The 23,083-nt window shown below is 40.8% G+C and overlaps 2 protein-coding genes and 1 pseudogene across 2 annotated transcripts in view; all 3 read left to right on the top strand.

Annotated features, from left to right (window-relative positions):
* LOC128064064 (uncharacterized) overlaps positions 1 to 14,728 on the top strand; it is a 425,534-nt gene extending 410,806 nt beyond the window's left edge. The window contains 2 exon segments of the mRNA XM_052656874.1: positions 13,946 to 14,536; positions 14,618 to 14,728. Of these exon segments, the coding sequence (XP_052512834.1) occupies positions 13,946 to 14,536; positions 14,618 to 14,728 (702 nt within the window).
* Positions 14,729 to 16,361: 1,633 nt separating this feature from the next.
* On the top strand, positions 16,362 to 20,081 carry LOC128064063 (60S ribosomal protein L9-like; annotated as a pseudogene).
* A 2,194-nt stretch (positions 20,082 to 22,275) lies between these two features.
* LOC128064062 (zinc finger protein 708-like) overlaps positions 22,276 to 23,083 on the top strand; it is a 60,214-nt gene continuing 59,406 nt past the window's right edge. The window contains 1 exon segment of the mRNA XM_052656873.1: positions 22,276 to 22,326. Coding sequence (XP_052512833.1) covers positions 22,276 to 22,326 — 51 coding nt within the window.

Genomic DNA, 23,083 nt, shown 5'->3' with positions numbered 1-23,083 from the left:
GTGGAGGGCGAGGAGTAAAGGTCCTACAAGGAAGGGTGAATTTCTCCTTTCTAGTGAAATTCCGCGCTGCGAGGCCTGTCTTACTTCCCCCTTAGGGTCTTGTGAGTGACTGCGCATCTAAACTCCCCACTGCCGTCCCAACCCCGGTAAGTTCAGACCTAGAGGGACTGGTCGCTGATTCTTTCTCTTTCTTTTGATCATTTCTCTTCGGTTTGTGAATTTCTCTGAGGCCATTCGCTGTGACACTGTTCGATCCCATTTCTGGGCTCTAAAGAGCTCCGGTATCACATTCTTTTATGTCTCAGCGCAGAAAGAAAAATTTAGCTAGAGACAAAGAGATAGTAAGAAGTGATTTATTAGACGAGGATGCTTGTGAGGCTTACAAGGGCGCGGGAGAGGGGATGCCGCCTGAGAATTTACTGCGCTCCAGTTTTATAATCAGAGGAAAAATGAGGGGGAGAAGACCTTCCTTGTCTTTTCTGAATAGACATCATGCTTCCATCCTCCTCCAGACTGAGCCGGGGAGTTTTCTTGTTCCTACAAGGTGAAGCCAGATCCACAAATTACTGCTTTTTGTGTGTGCACAGAGCATGTCCTAACTTATTGAGCTCAATGGGCAGGATGTGAGTTTCGTGCCACCATTGTTTTACTCTTTGTTGGCATGTGTTGTGCTTCTATTGCATGATTTCGTTGCTGAGCAAGCCTGGTTGGTTTTATGGTTAAGCGAACCTGCTTTCTTGTGTAATCATTAACTTCAGTTCAGTCGCTCGGTCGTGTCCGACTCTGCGACCCCATGAATCGCAGCACGCCAGGCCTTCCCCTCCATCACCAACTCCCTATTGCCAGTCCTCTAGTGGGATTAACTATTTAATCATCTACTTTGTACCTTTACTCTGTCTCTGTCAGCTGCCCTTGGCTTTTTTGCCTACTCATCATTTTCCTGCTTAAAACCTTCTACTGTTTACCACCTCTCTTATAAAGTACTTGTCTGCAGGGGTGTGTTCTTGTCCCTCGCCCAGCGTCGCCCTCTCAGCCCCTCTTATTAGTTGCCGTATTTCTAAATATAGGGGTGAAAGGAGGATCAGGAGAAGCAGAGAGAGAGGGACTGAGAAAGGAATAGAAAAACTGAGCTGGAGAAAAGAATGAAGAAGACCAGATGGGAACATAGAGGATGGCTGAGGGACATGCAAAGGGATTTTTTAAAAATGAAATAGATTTAGCCTTGAAAGTAGCAGGTGAATAAAATAAGAGAAGTAAGTTAACAAGCCGCTCTCCAGATGGGAAACGTGGGGAGAGGCTGCCGGATCAGCCATAGGACAGGCGCATGAGTGGTGCTGCCCTCTGCACAGAGTCCCACAGTGGTTAGAAAAGGTAGAAACTTGGCCTTCAGAGCGACTTACTGTTGGGAGGGAATGAGGACAGAGGGTGATAAGAAGAGCAGACGTAGAGAGAGAGCAGGAAAGAAGCATCGCCAGCTAAGGTGCCAGGGAGTGGAGAGGAAGGGAATTTAACTGCAATAGATGAGGTGTAACCCAGAGGGTAGAGGGGAGCAGAGATGGGGGAAGAAGGAGGGTCAAGAAGGGAAGCAAGTTGCGAAGTGGAGCAGGACAGGTGTAAGGGAAGTAGAGAGGAGGGGAGAAATAGCAGGAGGGCCGAGGGGAGCAAAATGAGGTGGACAGAGAAAGAAATTGGGAGCTAGATAAAGGGAATGAAATGGTAACACATGATAGTGCAGGTAGAGGGGGAAACTGGATCCAGATAGATGGTAAACTTTGGCTATGGATGATTAAGTTAGGATATATTGATGTGTGACTTTTGTTGTTGTTCAGTTGCTCAGTCTTGTCTGACTCTTTGCGACCCCGTGGACTGCAGCACACCAGGCTGCCCTGTGCTTTGCCAGCTCCTGGAGCTTGCTCAAACTCAAGTCTGTGGAGTCAGTAATGCCATTCAACCCTTTCCCCTCTGTCGTCCCCTTCTCCTCCTACCATCAATCTTTCACAGCATCACGGCCAAGACCTTGATGTGACTTTGGAATTTAGTAAATTTAAAATTTGTTTAAATTATACACATGAGGATGAGAATTGCAAAACTCCTGTCTACAAGGTTTGTGCATTTTGTAGTTATTTATATAAGAAGATGACTTCCATTTGCAGTCCTTATTCAGCCAGGGTCTTGTTTCACTTAATTGTGGGTCACCCCTGGGGTAGGGGACTGGGGAGAGGACACCTGGTGTAGGAAATGACTGATTTCACTACACAGTGCCTTTTTAGTGGAACATTTATTTAAAATATTCTTTTTTTTGTAATGGAATTACTTTTTCTTTTTTGACTCTTAAAATTTTTTTCAGATTTATTTTTTGGCTGTGCTGAACTTTATTTATTAAAAAAGTTTTTTTTTTTCTTGCTGTGCACAGGCATTCTCTAGTTGTGGTGAGGGTGCTACTCTCTAGTTGCAGTGCCTGGGCTTCTGATTGTAGAGGTTTCTCTTGTTGCCCAGCACAGGCTCTAGGCGTGTGGACTCAGTAGTTGTGGTGCACGGGCTTAGTTGCCCCTTGGGATGTGGAGTCCTCTTAGACCAGGGATCAGACCCCTGTCCTCTGCATTGGAAGGTGGATTCTTAACCAGTGGACCACCAGGAAAGTCCTTGATTCTTTTTTCTTTTTTAAAAATAAATAAATAAATGTCCCACTGGGATATGTACATTGTTGGAGACATCTCTCTTTCAGTAGTCATTTTTGGAGATGACAGTGTTTGGTTTGGGTCACTGGATATGAAAGTAGTATGGCTTGGAATCTAGTGGGCCCTTGGGTGTCTTCTCATGTATTTTTCTCTCAGGCATCAGTTATTAGGGCTTGGAATGTTTTCTGTTATTGTATTGCTTGTAAGTTTGTTTGCACCAGAAGGAAATTTATGAGTGCTAAGGTTAAGATTGCAGGATTTTTTTTTAATTAAATAATCACTCTTTATTCAAAATAAATAAGCCCTCTTACTTACAGGAAAATACCAAAGTAAACTTCTATCCTTCTGGCATCTAAAAAACCACATTCAAGATTTCAGAATGTTTTCAGTAGGCAATATGTCCTGTTAGATATGGGTCTGTGGACTGAAGCTGAGGGAGCTCTGCTCTGCATAGGGATGGATCAAGGCCTGGTGTGTGACCTGCAGGGGACTGTGGGATAAGCAGAGGTGCCCACTGCTGCTGTGTGCATGAGGCCTCACCAGGAGGGGAGCGCGATCTTATGGAAAGTGTGGGGAAAAACATCATGTTGGACTGTGTGTGGGAGTTGACTGTTGTGAGTCCCTCCTGTGACAGTGGGCAGCAGAGGACTCTGTTCCACATGGTAAGCTTTCTCCTCTGTGGTTGTGACACAGAGAGGGGGGATGTTCATTCTAAGCCTTAAACAGCATGTTTGTAACTTTTAAGATTGACCCCTAAAGTCTCATGTTGCCTGAGGAAGACACACAGAAGATGAGGAAGAGGAAAGAAAAGGAGTCGGGCATGGCTCTTTCTCAGGTAAGGTCATATTCTGAGTGGATTCTCAGTCTGTCCTCCCTGAAATGCCCTTCTCTGGACTCGCTAATCGTGTCTGACTCTGAGGTATCCTGTCTGACTCCAGTACATGCACACTCACCGGGGGCCTTCCCTCAGGGCCTGTCATCTCCACTTGGATCCCGTCTCCCCATGACCTGGTGACTTGGCCCTTGTGAGGAGGCTCCCCTGGGCACCGTCCTGGGCAGGGCTTCTCAACCACGGGTTGGAGACAGGGTCTCAGTGCTGTTGGGCAGCAGGGATTGCTTAGGGCCCATCTGGATGCCCTTTCTGCTCTCTGTCAACCAGGATGAAAGAAGCTACACACAGAGGTTGAGTATTAATATGCACAAATGCCTGCTGAATTCTGAAAGAGACAAGTGAGGAGAAATTTTTTTTTCTGATTTTTATAATATATTTGTAGGTAAATGAGTGGGTCACTGGCTTCAAAATCTTAATGATTGGGAATGGGATGGATACTTGAGAAACAGACATGAGTGATAGAGGTTGTTTTATTCCATCATTAATTTTAAAGTATGAAATCAACCTAAATCTATGAGAGTTGGAAATTCTTTGTATCACTTTATATGATGTCCCCCTTAGAGGTTTTCTGTTGATTGTGTCCTTTGACATCGCAATTTCTCTGATTGATGCAGGTTAAATTCCAGCTTTATTGTGTTGTTGGTAGATACTCAGTTTTTAGCACCATTTATTATTGAGACTGTCCTTTTTCCATTGTGTAGTCTCAGCACCCTCCTCAGTACATTTTACATACATGCAAAGGATTATTTCTGAGTACTCACTTTTGCTCCAATGGTTTATATATTTATGTTTATATAAGTACCCTTGGAAAAGGCAATGGCACCCCACTCCAGTACTCTTGCCTGGAAAATCCCATGGACGGAGGAGCCTGGTAGGCTGCAGTCCATAGGGTTGCTAGGAGTCGGACATGACTGAGCGACTTCACTTTCACTTTTGACTTTCATGCATTGGAGAAGGAAATGGCAACCCACTCCAGTTTTCTTGCCTGGAGAATCCCAGGGACAGGGGAGGCTGGTGGGCTGCCGTCTCTGGGGTCACACAGAGTCGGACACGACTGAAGCGACAGCAGCAGCAGCAAGTACCCTACCATCTAGATTACTTGGTGGGTTTTTTTGTTTGTTTTTTATTTTCATTTTTTGATGTGGACAGTTTTTAAAGTCTTTATTGAATTTGTTACAATATTGCTTCTGTTTTATGTTTTGGCTGTTTGGCTGCGAGGCATATGGGATCCTAACACCTTGACCAGGGATCGAACCTGCACCCCCTACATTGGAAGGCAAAATCCTAACCACTGGACTGCCAGGGAAGTCCCCTAGATTACTTCATATTATGTTTTGAAATATAGAAAAGGAACATTTCCATCTTTCTTCTTTTTCACGAGCCTTTTGACAGTTTGCTTGAGATTCTCTATGAATTTTAGCATTTTTCTATTTCTGCCAAAATTGCCATGGGAACTTTGATAGGGATTCCACTGAATCCTAGAGTGGAATCCTAGATTCTGTTTTCTGTAAGTAGACTACTTATGTTTGTGGGCTTCCCTTTCAGTCAGTGGTCAGGAATCCATGTGCCAATCAGGAGACACAGGTTCGATCCCTGGGTCAGGCAGATCCCTTAGAGAAGGATGTGGCAACACACTCCAGTGTTCTTGCCTGGGAAATCCCTGGACAGAGGATCTTGGCAGGCTACAGTCCATGGGATCAGAAAGAGTCAGACATGACTGAGTGAGTAAACAGCACCAGCATTTATGATTTGTACAGTTAAAACCTTGTTTTCTAGGAAAAAAGTAATTTTAATCATTTTACAGTTTTGGATAATTTTGATTTCTTTTTCTTGTCTAATTGCTCTGGCTCAGAGATTCAGTAGTTTGTTGAACAGTTGTGTGGAGTATGTACATCCTTGTCCTCTTCTTGATTTGAGAAGAAAAGCTTTCATTCTTTCACCTTTGAGTATGATGTTAGGGGTATTCCTTTCCTGTATAGGATTTATTATGTTGAGGTAGTTTACTATTTCTGTTTTGTTGAGTGTTATATACGGGGAAATTGTTGAATTTTGTCACAGGAATTTTTTGCATCAAGTGAGATGGTGGTGTGCTTTTTTTTTTTCGCTTTATTCTGTTGGTGTATCATATTAATTGATTTTTGTACCTTGAGTCATCCTTGCCTTATAAAAAATAAAATCCATTTGGTCATGATGTCAGATATTCTCTGGGTTGGGTATCAAAATCATGCTGGCCACATGGATTGAGTTTGGCAGTGTTTTCTCCTAACTCTGCGCAAGATATTTAGCAGGATTCAGTTTAGTTCAGTTGCTTAGTTGTGTCTGACTCTTTGCGACCCCATGGACTGCAGCACACCAGGCTTCCCTGTCCATTGCCAACTCCTGGAGCTTACTCAAACTCATATCCGTCGAGTCAGTGATGCTGTCCAATTAGCAGGAGTAGTGGTAATCTTTTTTGTAAATGTTTGGTAGAATTATGTTGTATAGACACCTTTTCCTGAGTTTTTGAGATTTTTGATTACAACTTGAATCTCTATAGTTATAATTCTGTTCAAACTTTTTATTTCTTAATGTTTCCAACTTAGTAGGTTTAAGTTTCTACAAAATTACTCATATCTTATAGGTTATGTAATTTGTGGGCTTTTTTGTTAATAGGACTCCCTTTTAATCCTTTAAAAAAATGTTTTTTGATGCCAGTTGCAATCACTCCTCATGATTTCAAGAGTATATATCCTTTACAGTTGCAATTATATCTTCAGTATATTCCCTGGCCTTGAGTTTTTCCTACACTATCATGTTAATGGTTTCAATAGTGGCAAGATTACTAACATTTTATGTGTATGTGTGTGTTTGTGTGGGTCCACATATATAATGACCTTTCATGCCACTCTTTTTGAACTTCTTTCACGTTTTCTCAGTGAGCCCTCTGTCAGTGTAATTGTAAAAATATTTATTGATTTATTTGGCTGCACTGGGTGTTAGTTGCAGTGCTGGGTGACACACTGAAGTTTTTATCTTTGATAAAAGTAGGTTTTATCTTTGATAAAAGCAGGTAAGGTTTCAGCTTCGTTCTTTTGCTAGAAGATACCTACATTCTCAGCACCATTCATTATTATTTTTTTTTAATTTTCTTTTAACAAGAAAAATATTTTGTATTGGGGGTATAGCTGACTAACAGTGTTGTGTTCGTTTCAGGTAAACAGTGAAGGGACTCAGCCATACACGTCCGTTTATCCATTCCCCCACCAAACCCCATTCCCATCCAGGCTGGCACATAACATTGAGCAGAGTTCCATGTGCTATACAATAGGTTCCCATTGGTTATCCACTCTAAACATAGCAGTGTGTACATGACCTTCCTAAGGTCCCCAACCACCCCTTCCCCTTGGCCACCATGAGTTCATTTTCTAAGTCTCTGAGTCTCTTTCTGTTTTACAAGTATGTTCATTTGTATCATTTCTTTTTAGATTCCACATATAAAGGATGTCATATGATATTTCTCCTTCTCCCTCTGATGACACTCTCTGGGTCTGTCCCTGTTGCTGCAAATGGCCTTGTTTCATTCTTTTTAATGGCTGAGTAATATTCCATTGTGTATTTGTGCCACATCTTCTTTATCTGTTCCTCTGTCGATGTATATTTAGGTTGTTTCCACGTCTTGGCCATTGTAAACAGTGCTGCAATGAACATTGGGGTGCATGTGTGTTTTCGGGTCATGTTTTTCTCTGGATATATGCCCAGGAGTGGGATTGCAGGGTCATATGGTAGCTCTGTTTTTAGTTTTTTAAGAACTCCATACTGTTCTCCATAGTGGCTGAAGCAATTTTAAATTCCCACCCACAGTGCAGGAGGGTTCCCTTTTCTCCACACCCTCTCCAGGATTTGTTGTTTGTAGATTTTTTTGACCAGTGTGAGGTGATATATCATTATAGTTTTGATTTGCATTTCTCTTGTAACTAGCGATTTTGAACATCTTTTCATATGCCTATTGGCCATCTATATACACTCTTTAGAGAAGAAATATCTATTCAGGTCTTCTGCCACCCATTTTTTGAGTGGGTTATTTGTTTTGATGCTATTAAGTGTCATAAGTGAAAGTGAAGTCGCTCAGTTGTGTCCGACTCTTTGCAACCCCATGGACTGTAGCCTACCAGGCTCCTCCCTCCATGGGATTCTCCAGGCAAGAGTACTGGAGTGGGTTGCCATTTCCTTCTCCAGGGGATCTTCCCGACCCAGGGATCGAACCCTGGTCTCCTGCATTCCAGGCAGACACTTTAACCTCTGAGCCACCAGGGAAGTCCATTAAGTGTCATAAGCTGTTGTAAATTTTGGAGACTAATTCCTTGTTAGTTACATCATTTGCAGATATTTCCTCCCAATCTGTGGGTTGTCTTTTTGTTTTGTTTATTGTTTCCTATGCCGTCAGCACCATTCATTATTGAGACAGACCATCCTTCTTTGTGTGGCATCCATGTCAATACATTTTTCGTATTTATCAAGAATTATTTCTGATATTCTTTTTTTTCTTTTTTCTGCTGCACCTCTTAGCTTGTGAGATCTTTGTCCGTTGACCAGGGACCGAATCCGGGCCCTCGGCACTAACAGGGAGTTCTAACCGCTGGGCCGCCATAATGTTTCCTGTTTCTGGTACTCTGATCTGCTTCATTGGCTGATGTATCTTTGTTTATGCCAGTACCACATCATCTTGATTACTTTTAATATGTCTTGAAATCTCACAACGATGACCTCCATCTTCTTTTTCAAGAGTATTTTGGCCCTTTGGGGTCCCTTGAGATTCCCTGGTGGCTCAGATGGTAAAGTGTCTGCCTACAGTGTGGGAGACCTGGGTTCGATCCCTGGGTCAGGAAGATCCTCTGGAGAAGGAAATGGCAACCGTCTCTAGTCCTCATGCCTGGAAAATCCCATGGACAGAGGAGCGTAGTAGGCTACAGTCCATGGGGTCGCAAAGAGTCAGACAGGACTGAGCGACTTCACTTCACTTCACTTCACTTCACTTGAGATTCCCTATGAACTTTATTATGATTTTTGTTTTCTATTACTGCAAAAATTGCCATTGAAATTTTGATATCGATTCCATTGAATCTCTAGAATACTTTGGTAATGTGGTCATTTTAAGAATATTACATCTTCAAATCCATGAGTATGGCTGTCTTTTTGTTTATTTCTATCTCCGTGGACTTCTTTCAGAACATTTACTAGTTTTCAGTGTACAAGTCTTTCACCTCCTTGATTCATTTGTTCCAAAGTATTCTACCCCTTTTGATGCTATAGTAAATAGGAAGTTAAAGTGAAGTGAAAGTTGCTTAGTTGTGTCTGACTCTTTGCGACCCCATGGACTATACAGTCCATGGAATTCTCCAGGCCAGAATACTGGAGTGGGTAGCCTTTCCCTTCTCCAGGGGATCTTCCTAACCCCGGGATCGAATCCAGGTCTCCCTCATTGCAGGCAGATTCTTTACCAGCTGACCCACAAGGGAAGCCCAAGAACACGAGTGGGTAGCCTGTCCCTTCTCCAGCAGATCTTCTGGACCCAGGAATCAAACCAGGGTCTTCTGCATTGCAGGCAGATTCTTTACCAATTGAGCTATCAGGGAAGCCCATAGTAAATAGGATTGTTCTCTAATTTTCTGTTGGTATTGTTCATTGTGTATAGAAAAGCAATTGATTTTTGTGTGCTTTTTTTTTTTTTTGGCTGTGACTTTTGTAAAGTTGTTTTTTAAGGTAGTAGTATTATTTTGGAATCTTTTTGGTTTCTACATGAAAACTCTTGTCACCTACAAAAACAGGTAATTTTACTCTTGACTTTGTACAGGAATAACTTTGAATTTTTTTGTACAGGGATAACTTTGAATTTTTTCTTGTCTAATGTCTCTGGCGGAGATATTCATTAGTGTTTTGAACAGTAGTGTCAAGCTGCCCCTTTCTACTACTTGTTGTAAGCTTTTAGCAATGTGGACTTCCCCTTTAGTACAGCTCTGAGTGCATATCATAAATTTTGGTATGTTGTGTTTTTATTTTCATTCAGATGCTACTTCAGCCTAGACCACCCATGGCTGGCTTTTATTTGTGTGTATTTCATGTATTGTCTACAAGTATGAAAAATCCACATTGATTGGAGGACATTATAATTATGTGAAAAAGTATGAGGAATTAAAATTAGAGATACACAATTTGCTCCAAATCCCTTCGCATAGATCTGTCAGAATACATACTGCAACTGAATTGATCCTTATCCCTCTCTCCTCTTCTTATTTTCCATGAGAATAAGAACTCTCCTCAGAGCCCTTTGGCGAAATATATTTTCATGTCAGGGATCGTTGACATCCGCTCATGTGAACATAGAGTTCTCTCAGGAGGAGTGGGAATGCCTGGACCCTGCTCAGAGGACTTTGTACAGGGACGTGATGCTGGAGACCTACAGGAACCTACTCTGTGGATGAGGATCACTTCTCTTTGAAGTGGGGATCGGCTCTAGGGTATCTCTGCATTTCCCCTCTTTGCCTCCTGGGAACCCCTGCCTTGCTTGACTGACTCAAAGCCCCGTTGGCTCAGACATGAAAAGCTTCAGGATGTGGCATCAGGAACTTCAACCTAACTTCCTCAGAAAATCTACCCACTTCGTGGTATAGTTATTTCAGAACTCACTCTATATTTAAAGCTCAATGACAAACTTTAACAGTCCCACCGTCCTGTTTTCTACCCGTGTGCGTTTTGAGTTCTAGAAAGTGAGCTACGTTTCTGCATTGTATACTGTTCCTTGTGTATTCTGAAGGAGGCCAGCAGAAGGTAAATTTCTGAAATGTTTTCCTCGACCCCTCCATTGTGTCCTCAGTCTTTAGCAAGATAAAGAACAATGATTCTGGAAAAGCCACAGTAAATCACATTTCTTTCTTATGTGTAGAAATTTCTGTTGATCATATTGTAGCAAGAGGCAGAGCATGGGGCTGTGGGGACTGACATGAAATCATAGATAAATTTACCATCAGATTAAATGCTACATAGATAAATCCACAACCACCATCAGTGAGCATACATGAAATTATAGTAGTAGTTGTCAGGGGTTATTGTGGTGTTCAGGACCTGTAGCTTCCCTGCACAGTCTCTGTCGTTTTCAGAATCATTCCTCCTCGTCTCTGCCAGTGGGTTGGTCTTGATCCAGGAGACACGCGTGTTTGAGGTGTGAGCATTTACTCGTTTTTCCTCTTATAGACTCTCTTGCTTCAGCAAAGTACTTCTCTGATGCCTTCCTGCTACTGGAACTGTTGGCTGGGAGGGAGATAGCCTGTCTCTGAGATACGTTTTGTGATTTTGATATACCATCTCCTGGAAATGTAGTATCAGTTCAACTCTAGTGCATTGGCGGTGCACACTTGGTGCGCTGAGAATGGTTTTGAAAACCTTTGTTCCCAGTTGCCGCTTTCCACAATTACAAGTTCATAATGGTCACCTCCAGTGGGTAGTGGAGACTCTTAGTTTTCTATGAACTCTGAAGGTAGTAGGGGGTGTACACGGAGGAAACAGAAAAATGAAGGTCCCACACTCGCTGGTTAGTGATGTTGAAAATATTTTCTTTTTCCTACTTTTACTCTATATCCCAGCTTTAGTGAAAAGTCTTTCTCATTTTGCCCATTTTCTAATTTTTTTTTTTTTTTGCCATTGTGGTTCTAGAATTCTTTATGCACCCATAGCCATGGGTTCCCTTAATTTCTCAGTCTCCTTCCATCAAGGCAAGGCCTTAATGAACATGAATTTAGCCAAAGAAGGTGTGAGTGGAATTAATGAATTTCTCATCTGAATGACCACATCCCTGTTTCTTATAAATGACAATATCACACCCAGCAGTGTTGCTTTTACAGGTATACCCAAGAGATTTGAAAACATTTATCTGTATAAACATCTTGTAAAAAATGTTCAGCAGAAGATTTTTCATAATAGCCAAAACTTTTAAATTGGAGCTATTATTTGTACACATGTAAAGTTCAGATAAAGATCCTTTCATTTTCCCACTGTCAATATTCTTTTGATAGGCACCAGTTTTTCAAAATCTGTTCTTCACTGAATTGTCTTGATACCTTAGTCTGGTGGACTACTCGAATGGGGAGTCATGCTAATAATATGTTGTCTTGGGAATTCCCTGGCAGTCCAGTGGTAAGAATTCTGCAATTTGCCTGCTGATGTCCCTGGTTCAATCCCTGGTCGGGGAACTAAGATCCTGGAAGTCGTGTGGTGCAGCCTAAAAAAAAAAAGAATATTTTGTCTGTCTGTAGGTTCAGATTCACACCTTCTTTCACTTAACTATTTGTCAACTGAGGTCATGTATGTAAAGCCCTGAATCTACTTCCCTTACTTGAAGAACTGTGATTATCTCCTGCACGCTTTTAACAATGAATAAGTAGAATTAGATGGCAGAGAATAGTGTGTTTCTAAAGACTGGATATGAGTAAACTCCTGGAATTGGTGATGGACAGGGAGGCCTGGCGTGCTGAGATTAATGGGGTCGCAAAGAGTCGGACACGACTGAGCAACTGAACTGAAGTGAACTGAACTGAAAGACTCAAAAGTTACTTTTATATGAAAAAAAAAAGTCAGTATCCTCTTACATTTATTATAGTACCACTTTGTCTGCATTATGTCTTATATCTCTTTCTTTTGCCCTTTGTTTTTAGCAATATTGTGCATGCATGTTCAGTCGCTTAATCATGTCCCTGTATTTGTGACTCCCTGGACTATATCCCACCAGGCTCCTGTGTCCATGGGATTCTCCAGCCAAGGATACTGGAGTGGGTTGTCATTTCCTCCTCCAGGAGATCTTCCCAACCCAGCAATCAAACCCGTATCTCCTGTTTCTCCTGCATTGGCAGGCGAATTCTTTACCACTGATCCATCTGGGAAACTTTTTAACAATATTATGTCTGAACCTAATTAAATAAATTTACATGTTGCTCACTCTTCATTACATATAATTTGGAGCCAATAAACTATATTTAAAGTTCCTGCATATGTGTGGAATTGCTCTATTTATATTGCTCTTCATATAACTAAACAATGTTTCATTTGTTGATATTTAATTTATTTAGTTTTGATTTACAGATGATGGTTTTCAGAATGTTTTATGCTACTTCATGGGTATACAGATAAAGGCAAGGTACTTAGAAAAAATATTTAGCTTTTTCAAAAACTATTTTATCAAATTCTTCATTTTCACAGTGCTGTATTTCTCAATTCTGAACCACCACTCATTTAGGGTTTTCATTAGACAATCTAGTTTTGGATTATCTAGTTATAGAATATATTTTATGTTCTTTTTCATTTATTCATGTGTAATAATTAGGCAGAATGTATATATATGGTTTAATATTCTTTTCGCTTCACTTAAAGAAGACCATAATATTTACATATAATTGGTATGCACTTTGGTGTTAATGGTTGAAAAGTACACTTTCTTTAATAGATAACGAAAGTTTTTCCAATGTGCCTGTTTTTGTGATAGGTTATTTGAAACTACGGTACCCTAAAATTATTAGAATTACCTTTGATCCCTTTCATTGTAGTAAAGAATCATTACTTTCTTATTGCTACAAATTCTATGATCATGGTTGGGGAGCTTCATAACTGCTTGACATAGTATTACTTTTGGTATATTACTGTGCATTTAACAAACATTTATTTACAAATTTAAATGAATTGAATGTATACGGTTCGTTATATCTTGTAGATATCTCTTAAACTACCTGTGGTCAAGAAATTACAACTGAAGACAAACTCTGATAGAGGAGAGGTATTCCAGTTATGGATACTGGGAAGACCTGAAAGAAATGAAATGGACCATTTTTATCTTAGGGTCATTCAGGAAAATATATACAACTTCCAGTCTAAGCAGAAAGATGAGGAAGAAAATTACAAAGGAATACTTATAACCCATAATGAAAATCTCACTGGTAATAAAGATCAACATGATAAAAGTGTTGCCAGAATCAAGCCTATTGAAAATTGGCTTGCCTTAAGCTTTCAGGATGAACTGTATATTTTTAAAAGTGAAGACAAAACTGATGAATTCATTCAAGCTGACAAGATTCTCAACAGTTGTGCCCCATTTTCACTGCTTCAGAGAACTTCTTCTAGTGTAGAAATGAACATTTCTGATACATATGGGAGTAATTACATGAATCCTTTAATAGTGACACAAAACCAGGAAGCACAGAGGGAAAGACTTTACAAATGTGGTGAGGATGGCAAAATCTTTCTTCAGAGATCAAACCTCAGTAGACATCAGGTCATCCATACAGAGGAGAAATTACATAAATGTGATGTACGTGAAAAAGTCTTTAGTCAAAATTCACACCTTGCCAATCATCAGAGAATTCATACTGGAGAAAAACCTCACAGATGTATTGAGTGTGGCAAGCTCTTTGGTCAAAAAACAGACCTTACAAATCACTTGAAAATTCACACTAGAGAGAAACCTTACAAATGCAATGAGTGTGGCCAGGTCTTTAGTCAAAAAGCAACCCTTACATGTCATCAGAGAATTCATTCTGGAGAGAAACCCTACAGATGTAATGAATGTGGCACGGTCTTTAGGGAAAAGGCAATCCTTGTGTTTCATCAGAGAAATCATACTGAAGAGAAATCTTATAAATGTAATGAGTGTGGAAAGTCCTTCCATTACAGCACAAAATTTCGTAGACATCAGTTAATCCACACGGAAGGGAAATTATATAAATGTGATATATGTGACAAAATGTTCCATCATGATTCCAGCATTCCAAGACATAAGAGAATTCATACTGGAGAGAAACCTTACAAATGTGATGAATGTGGCAAGGCCTTCAATCAAAAATCAAACCTTGGAATTCATCAGAGAATTCATACTGGAGAGAAACCTTACAAATGTAACGAGTGTGACAAGAGCTTTAATCAGAACTCAGCCCTCACTCAGCATAAATTAGTCCATAGGGAAGAGAAATCATTTAAGTGTGATGTATGTCACAGAGTCTTTCGTTGTCATTCAAACTGTGCAAGACATCAGAGAGTCCATACTGGAGAGAAACCTTACAAATGTAATGACTGTGACAAGGTCTTTAGTCAGAAAGTACACCTTAGACATCATCAGAAAATTCATACAGGAGAGCAGTCTTAGAAATGTAGTTAAGTGTGGCAAAATTTTTCATCACAGGTCAACTCTCAATCGGCACCTGAGAAATGAGCCTGGAGAAGAATGATAGTATTGTGAGGAATGTGATGAAGTCAGTAGTCAAAATTCAGACCTTTCAGTTCATCAGAGAATTCATAATGGAGAGAAACCTTTCAAAGGCAGTAAGTAATGAAAAGCCTTTACTCAGACCTCAAACCTTACTACACATCAGGGAATCAATACAATAGTAAACCAAGTTAATGGATATATGTGGGAAGGTCTTCATTTAATACTGACATTTTAAAGTCATGGGAAATTCATGGTGGGGAGAAACTTGTGTACATTCATGAGTGGCACGGCTTCATTTATTACAAGAAAATCCGTACTGGATAGAAATTGTAGAAATTTTATAACTGTCTCTGAATCTTAAGTCAAAATTTATACTCTAAAGTTGACCGAAGAATCATAGTGGAGAGAAACTTTATTAATAAAATGAGTGTGACAAATCCTTTGGTGTCCTCTCAAGTCTAACTTACTGTTAGGTAATCTGTGAGGAAATTTAAGAAATGGTTTTAGCAGGTGTCCACCTCTTCATTTGAAAGGTCCTTTTGGAGGGAAATGTGATAAATGTGTCTTAGACAAGGAATTCAATCACCAAAGAATTCATTCTCAAAATTACCTCACAGTTGGGGTGAACACTAGAAAAAACTCTTAACTTGGGTCTCACTTTTCACCAATAATCAAGTAATCTGCACTGCACAGAACATTACAAGTGTATTGAATTTTGCAAAGCTTTTAAAATACAATGACTGTGGCAAAGTTTCACATTATTACTCCTTTGTCACTAGATATCAGCGTATTTATCCTGGAGAGAAGATACAGAAATGTAATGTGTGTGGCAAGGATTTTACCCAAAGGTCAGAAAATGGGACACGGGGCTTCCCTAGTGGCTCAGTGGTAATGAATGTGCCTGTCAGTGTAGTAGACATGGGTTCGATCCCTGATCAGGAAGATCCCACATGCCTCAGAACAACTAAGTCCATGCGCTACAACTGTTGAGCCTGTGCACCGCAACTACCAAAGCCCGCACACCCTAGAGCCTGTGCTCCCAACATGAGAGGCCTGCATACTGCAACTCGACGGTAGCCCCCATTCGCTGCAACTAAAGAAAAGCCCATGCAGCAACAAAGATTCAGCACAGCCAAAAATAAAAAGTTTAAAAAAAATTTTTAATTAAAAAAAAAGACATGGTAGAGTGACACCTTGTAAATGCAATGAGCTTGACAAAACCTTTGTGTTGAATTCAAGAATTAGGCAACATCAGACAGTCCATTGAGTGCCACGGTCCAGCCCCGGTGGATCCAGGGAATTCGAAGGGGGTACAGAGTCGGCGTCTTAGAAAGGACTATTTAATTAGAAAAGAGATTAGGAGAGAATAGTGTAGTAGGAAAATTAGTGGAGAAAGAGGCTGATATTCTTTGGTTTACATAGAAAGCCAATAAAACTCCGAGACAAGAAGTTTGCCCCGTTCACGGAGGCCACAGTTGCCCTCCTGGTCTCCCAAGGGAGTGAAGACGCAGACCGTCTTCCCGTTCAGGTCTTATAAACCTGGGCAGTTAAGTGAACACAGGGAGCCTCTATGTTCCGAGGGATCAGCCTGAAAAAGAGTGAGAGGGAGAGAGAGAGAATGATTGATACAGGGAGACCAAGCTGTTTCGGTGAGTGAGGCCCCATAGCTTTATTTTCAAAAGGGCTTTTACACCTTTCCCACAGATGATGTTGTGTACATTATCTTCTGGCCTTGGAGGCCCGTGAACATTTTAAGACCCTCTTTTAATAAAGGCTGCTCAACCAGAAAACTTATGGTCCCTTGAAATGTTTTTTCTTTATATTTCTAATCTATGTTAGCCTCAGAAAGTATCAGAGTTACATTTTCACGAAGCAAAGGTGCAGCGAGTTACAACAAAGAACCAATTAGCTCAAAAGTCTGATGTAGTTAGTTTCAAGGCTACGCTTGTTTTTCTTACTTTCTAACTATGTTAACAAATGTATTCCCAGATGCACAGTGGGTAAGGGATATGGGAACTTGGCAGCAAGCATTGGCTCAACAGTGAAATCTCACACCAGCACTATTCTAACAGCTTTTAACTCTTTGAAAGGCTCTGTGTTTTAGGCTTCCCGTGCCTCTCACAGTTGGGGGCTGTAAACAATCACATGCGTAGTTGTAAAAGTCTGGGTAAGGCAAGTTAGAGAGCCAGCAGAGGGGTAGTTTGAGCTGAAACACTCCTTTTATATGCAGGAGACTGTTCACTGGAGCTCTAAGTTAACCTTTTCCAGAGAAAGGTGGTCGGGGATAGCTCCCTTGTTAATGTCAAAAACGTTGGTGAAAGTCATAAAATAAGACAGACAGATTCTGGTTTCGGGGTAGATGCTCCAGAAGGCCCAGGGGGATTCCTCGAGGCCTGATCTCACCTTTGCCTATCAGGCCTCTTCCTCATGACCTTTGCCACGGGCGGGACTCCCCATGCTGGCTCCCAGCAATCGAGGAGAAACACTTCAAATCCGTGAGGAGAGGCTCTATGCAGGCCTCACAATGCACTAGACATCTCAATATACATCTTTCATAGAAACCACACAAAGCAATACCCGTGCTAAGGCTTGTACCAGAAGATAGACACTCTGAAACACAGGACTTACTCTGGAGAGGAACTTTTCAAATGTAATGAGTACTGTAAAAATTTTCACCCAGTGTCCACACCTTTTGTAATAAGTGCACCTATACAGTGCAGAAACTAGAAATTTACCAGCTATGGAAGCTAGTGCATCCTCAGCATTCACCGAAGAACTTATATTGCAGAGAATCCTTTCAAGTGTGATGATGACGGTAAATTTTTTGAGTAATTCTCTCAGCAGAGTACATATTGGAAAATTTAATACTAGGAGTAAGTAAGTTATTTCTCCTAGATTGTGGTGGTAGTGGTTTAATCACTGAGTTGTGTCTTGACTCTTGTGACCCCTTGTACTGTAGCCCTCCAGGCTCCTCATGGGTTTTCCCAGGCAAGAATACTGGAGTGGGTTACCATTTTCTCCTCCAGGGGGTTTTCCTGACCCAGGTATTGCACCTGCATCTCTTGCGTTGCAGGCAGATTCTCTGCTACTGAGCTATGAGGAAGAGCTCATTTCTCCGAGATAAGTCTGAGATTATTACAGTGCAGAATCATTGCAAGTGACAATATGTCAAAACTAATGACATATTTGCTATGTGAGAGAAAGAAGGACATATGTGGAAATGGCCTATTATCTATAAATATGTAATTACCAGAGGCTTTTTGAACTGTTTATACCTTTCTACCTGAAGTTTGAAGACTGTTGATCTTATGCATTCATTACAGCTTTTTTATGATAGTCTGAGAAGAAATCGATAAAATGAGGGGGCTAACTTCATTTAGTGTGGATGATGCATATCCTTATTTCCTAAAAAAGGAAGGATCTTAAATTATCCAATTGAATATTGTGTGAATTAGCATCAGAGAGGGACAAGAAGTAATATAAAAATATGACATGATTAGCCATGCTTATTATTCAAGGGTGCCCTTTGGAGATAGGTCACAATGAATCATCAGACAGAAGCATCTGCCAATCACTATGAAAAGATCAGCAGGACCTTAATGGACTGGACTTTACATGGGAAGAAAGTGAAAAGCTAATAGTGATTATCTGGTAGCAACAATACACATGGAAAGTTGGTAACATTCTCCATTGCTTAGGAATAGCTGTTCTATACATGTGATTAATGAAAAATTAGTCTTGCTCTTTGAAATTAAAAAGAGGGCAGTTTTTGATTGTGAAAGAAAAATGTAATCCAAAGTGCCAGAATCCTGTATGTATGTGTTCAGTCGCTCAGTCATGTCTGGCTTTGCAACCCCATGAACTGCAGCACGCCAGGCCTCCCTGTCCATCACCAACTCCTGGAGTCCACCCAAACTTATCCATTGAGTCAGTGATGTCATTCAACCATCTCATCCTCTGTCGTCCCCTTCTCCTCCTGCCCCCAGTCTTTCCCATCATCAGGGTCTTTTCCAGTGAGTCAGCTCTTCACATCAGGTGGCCAAAGTATTGGAGTTTCAGGTTCAACATCAGTCCTCCCAATGAACACCCAGGACTGATCTCCTTTAGTATGGACTGGTTGGATCTCCTTGCAGTCCAAGGAACTCTCAAGAGTCTTCTCCAACACCATAGTTCAAAAGCATCACTTCTTTGGCACTCAGCTTTCTTTATAGTCCAACTCTCACATGCATACATGACTACTGGAAAAACCATAACCTTGACTAGACGGACCTTTGTTGGCAAAGTAATGTCTCTGCTTCTTAATGTGCTGTCTAGGTTGGCCATAACTTTCCTTCCAATGAGTCTTAATTTCATGGCTGCAGTCACCATCTGCAGTGATGTATGTGTATGATTGACATTTAATGGCTGTCATTACCTTTTGCTATCTTTTTATTCCTGTTTTAATTAAAATTTAATTATTCTTCATAAACTTGAATGAATCATGTTCATTTCATCAACACACATTTATTCCACCTGGGTACTTTTACTACAGAAGCAAAGTGCACCATTAAGTTCTTAGGATTGAAAGATGGTGTACAGAAATAGTTTTAATGTGAAAACTTGGCCTGTGTGCACTGGTGCTAAATGGAATTTTTAAAACAGAGTTTTTGGTGAAGTATTAATAGAAAGGCCTTCCCTGGTGGCTCAGTCGGTAAAGAATCCACCTGCAGCTCTTTCTTTGCCGCATCTACTGCGAGAATGAAGACCATTCCCAGCAATCAGACTGTCGACATCCCAGAAAATTAACATTAACTTGAAGGGATGGACAGTTATTGTGAAGGCCCCAGAGGCACCCTGTGGAGGGACTTCAATCACATCAATGTAGAACTCAGTCTCCTTGGAAAGAAAAAGAAGAGGCTCCGTGTTGACAAATGGTGGGGAAACAGAAAGGAACTGGCTACTGTTCACACAATCTGTAGTCATGTACGGAACATGATCAAGGGTGTTACACTGGGCTTCCTTTACAAGATGAGGTCGGTGTATGCCCACTTCCCCATCAACGTTGTTATTCAGGAGAATGGTTCTCTTGTGGAAATCTGAAAGTTTTGGGGATTAAAAATACATATGCAGGGTTGCCTGTTCAGTGTCTCAAGCCCAGAAAGATGAGTTGATTCTTGAAGGAAATGACATTGAACTTGTGTCAAATTCAGCTGCTTTGATTCAGCAAGCCACCACAGTTAAGGATATCAGAAAATTTTTGGATGGTATCTATGTTTCTGAAAAAGGAACAGTTCAGCAGGCTGATGAATAAGATCTCAGTGATCCTGCTGCAGAAACAACAAAATAGCAGACGGTTCTGTGGACTCAGTTGTGATCTTTTAAAGAGACAATAAAAACTCTTGATTTGAAAAAAAAAAAAATCCACCTGCAGTGTGGGTGACCTGGGTTTGATCCTTGGGTTGGGAAGATCCCTTGGAGGAGGGCATGGCAGCCCTCCAGCATTCTTTCTTGGAGAATCCCCATGGACAGAGGAGCCTGGCAGGCTGTAGTCCATGGGGTCTCAAAGAGTGGGACACGACTGAATGACTAAGCACAGCACATTAATAGAAAAGAACAGTTTTATTGCTTTTATTGTTTTCAGCTTGTTAGGAGGAAATATCAGTTTTAGATGTAAGCAGCCCACGCAAATACAAGCTTTTATCTTAAAGCTGTTACAGACAAGAACTTAAAACTGAGCATTTTCAAGGTACTGGAAAGCACTGTTCCCTGTTCCACGTATGGGGCATCATCTTTTGGGATTTGAAATAGCTCAGCTGTAATTCAGTGACTTCAGATTGTCATGAGGCCAGCAAATTGTCATGAACTTTTCCTACACTTGTAGGCTTAATGTTTTCTGGACAGGTAGTGAGGCTTTACTCATTTGTAGAGTTTTCCCAAAGGCTTGTTTGTTTGTTTATTGTATATTGAGTTCCTCATGGGTTAATGAGTGCCTGTTTAGTTTTCCAAAGAGTTGACTCATTGGAAAAGACCCTGATGCTGGGAGGGATTGGGGGCAGGAGGGGAAGGGGACGACAAGAGGATGAGATGGCTGGATGGCATCACTGACTCGATGCGCATGAGTTTGGGTGAACTCCAGGAGTTGGTGATGGACAGGGAGGCCTGGCGTGCTGGGATTCATGGGGTCACAAAGAGTCAGACACGACTGAGCGACTGAACTGAACTGATGTGCTTAATCACTCAGTCATGTCCAACTCTTCGTGACCCTTTGCACAGGCTCCTATGTCCATGGGATTTTTCAGGCAAGAATACTGGAAGAGTTGCCATTTCCTCATCCAGGGAATCTTCTGACTCAGGAATGGAACCCATGTCTCCTCAGTCTCTTGCATGACAGGTGGATTCTTTACCCACTGAGCCATCAGCGAATCCCCAGAAATTGTGAATAGAAGCTTTAATTCCTAACAGCCAAAAGTGTTCACTTCAGATTGTTCATTTTCTCAGTGCTGTATTTGTCTCCCAGTTCTAAAGTGGCGCTCATTTAAATTATTCATTAGATAAACTGGTTTTGTTTTTCCTTTTACTATTTCATCGTAGGTTCTTTAGCACTCATTCACGTAAAAGAAGTATGCAGTTTATATAGTTTACTACCCTTCGCTCATCCTTTAATTGTAGCCATTATGTTTCCTGACAATTGGTACATGCTTGGCCATCATTTTAAAACTCACACTTTCTTTGATAGCTAACAGTTTTTCCATTGTGCATATTTTTGTCATATAAGCAGCAGCAGCAGGTTATTTTAAAGGGTGCCTTACAATTAGAATTTCCTCTGTTGACTTTTGCTTTAGTAAAGACTCATTTGTTTTGTTTTCCTATAAATTGTAAGATCAAGGTTGGTGACATTCATAACTTTCTTGATAAATGTATTATGTTTCATATAATACAGTTTATTTAGCATGAAACATTTATTCATGAGTTGTAATGAATGGAATACTTACAGTTCGTTATATATTGTAGCTGGCTCTTATGCACATATGATCAAGAAATGGCAACTGAAAGCAAGCACTGATGTAGGAGAAGTATTTCAAACAGTGAAGTTGGAAAGACATGAAAGGAATGAAATGAAACAGTCGAAATGAGTGAGGGACTGAAAAATGAATAACAACAATGTGTACTGTGGGTTCACCAAATATTTCCTACTTAAAAATGCAGTGAATATGTCTTAAGTTTCTTCTGATTTCTCACTGATCACTAGATATCAGAATATTTATAGTGAGAAGAAAATTCACACGACTGAGACTTGAATCAACTCAGTTTTCTTGATATGTATTCATAAATAGTAGTAGCAATACAAACTTAGGTGCCTCCTGGGGTAGAGTATGTAATATTATGCATATGAATATACCGTGAGATCAAATCTCCCCAGCAATTTTGACAATGTTTACTATCCTTCCATTAACAACACAGATAATGCACATACATGCCCTCTTTATAGTTGTAAGGATGCCAGAATGAAAGATGTTCGGACATTATGCACTCTGTTCAACATGATTTTGGATCCAGTACTGATGGCTAAACCTTCTAGGGAATTTCAATTGTGTAAAAAAGCAGAATAGACATCAAAACCAAAACACAATAAGGATTATAAAGGGTTGTCTTTTCAGTCCTGAAAGATAAAAAGGTCCTTACTACCAGAAACTCCAAAATTTAATTCTCTCCAATAAAAACTTCATATAACATCTCACAAAACAACACAACTGTGGTGTCAATTTCTTTCCAACCTGGCAGTTTTCTACTAGTTCTTCCACCCGTTTCAGTTCAGTTCAGTTCAGTTCAGTTCAGTCCAGTCGCTCAGTCATGTCCAGCTCTTTGCGACCCCATGAATCGCAGCACACCAGGCCTTCCTGTCCATCACCAACTCCCGGAGTTCACTCAGACTCACGTCCATCGAGGCAGTGATGCCATCCAGCCATCTCATCCTCTGTCGTCCCCTTCTCCTCCTGCCCCCAATCCCTCCCAGCATCAGGGTCTTTTCCAATGAGTCAACTCTTTGCATGAGGTGGCCAAAGTACTGGAGTTTCAGCTTTAGCATCATTCCTTCCAAGGAAATCCCAGGGCTGATCTTCAGAATGGACTGGTTGGACCTCCTTTCAGTCCAAGGGACTCTCAAGAGTCTTCTCCAACACCACAGTTCCAAAGCATCAATTCTTTGGTGCTCAGCTTTCTTTATAGTCCAACTCTCAAATCCATACAGAGCTACTGGAAAAACCATAGCTTTGACTAGATAGACCTTTGTTGGCAAAGTAATGTCTTTGCTTT

Source organism: Budorcas taxicolor, chromosome 18, assembly GCF_023091745.1.
Source record: "Budorcas taxicolor isolate Tak-1 chromosome 18, Takin1.1, whole genome shotgun sequence".
NCBI lineage: Eukaryota > Metazoa > Chordata > Mammalia > Artiodactyla > Bovidae > Budorcas > Budorcas taxicolor.
This window is presented reverse-complemented; position numbering and strand designations above follow the sequence as displayed.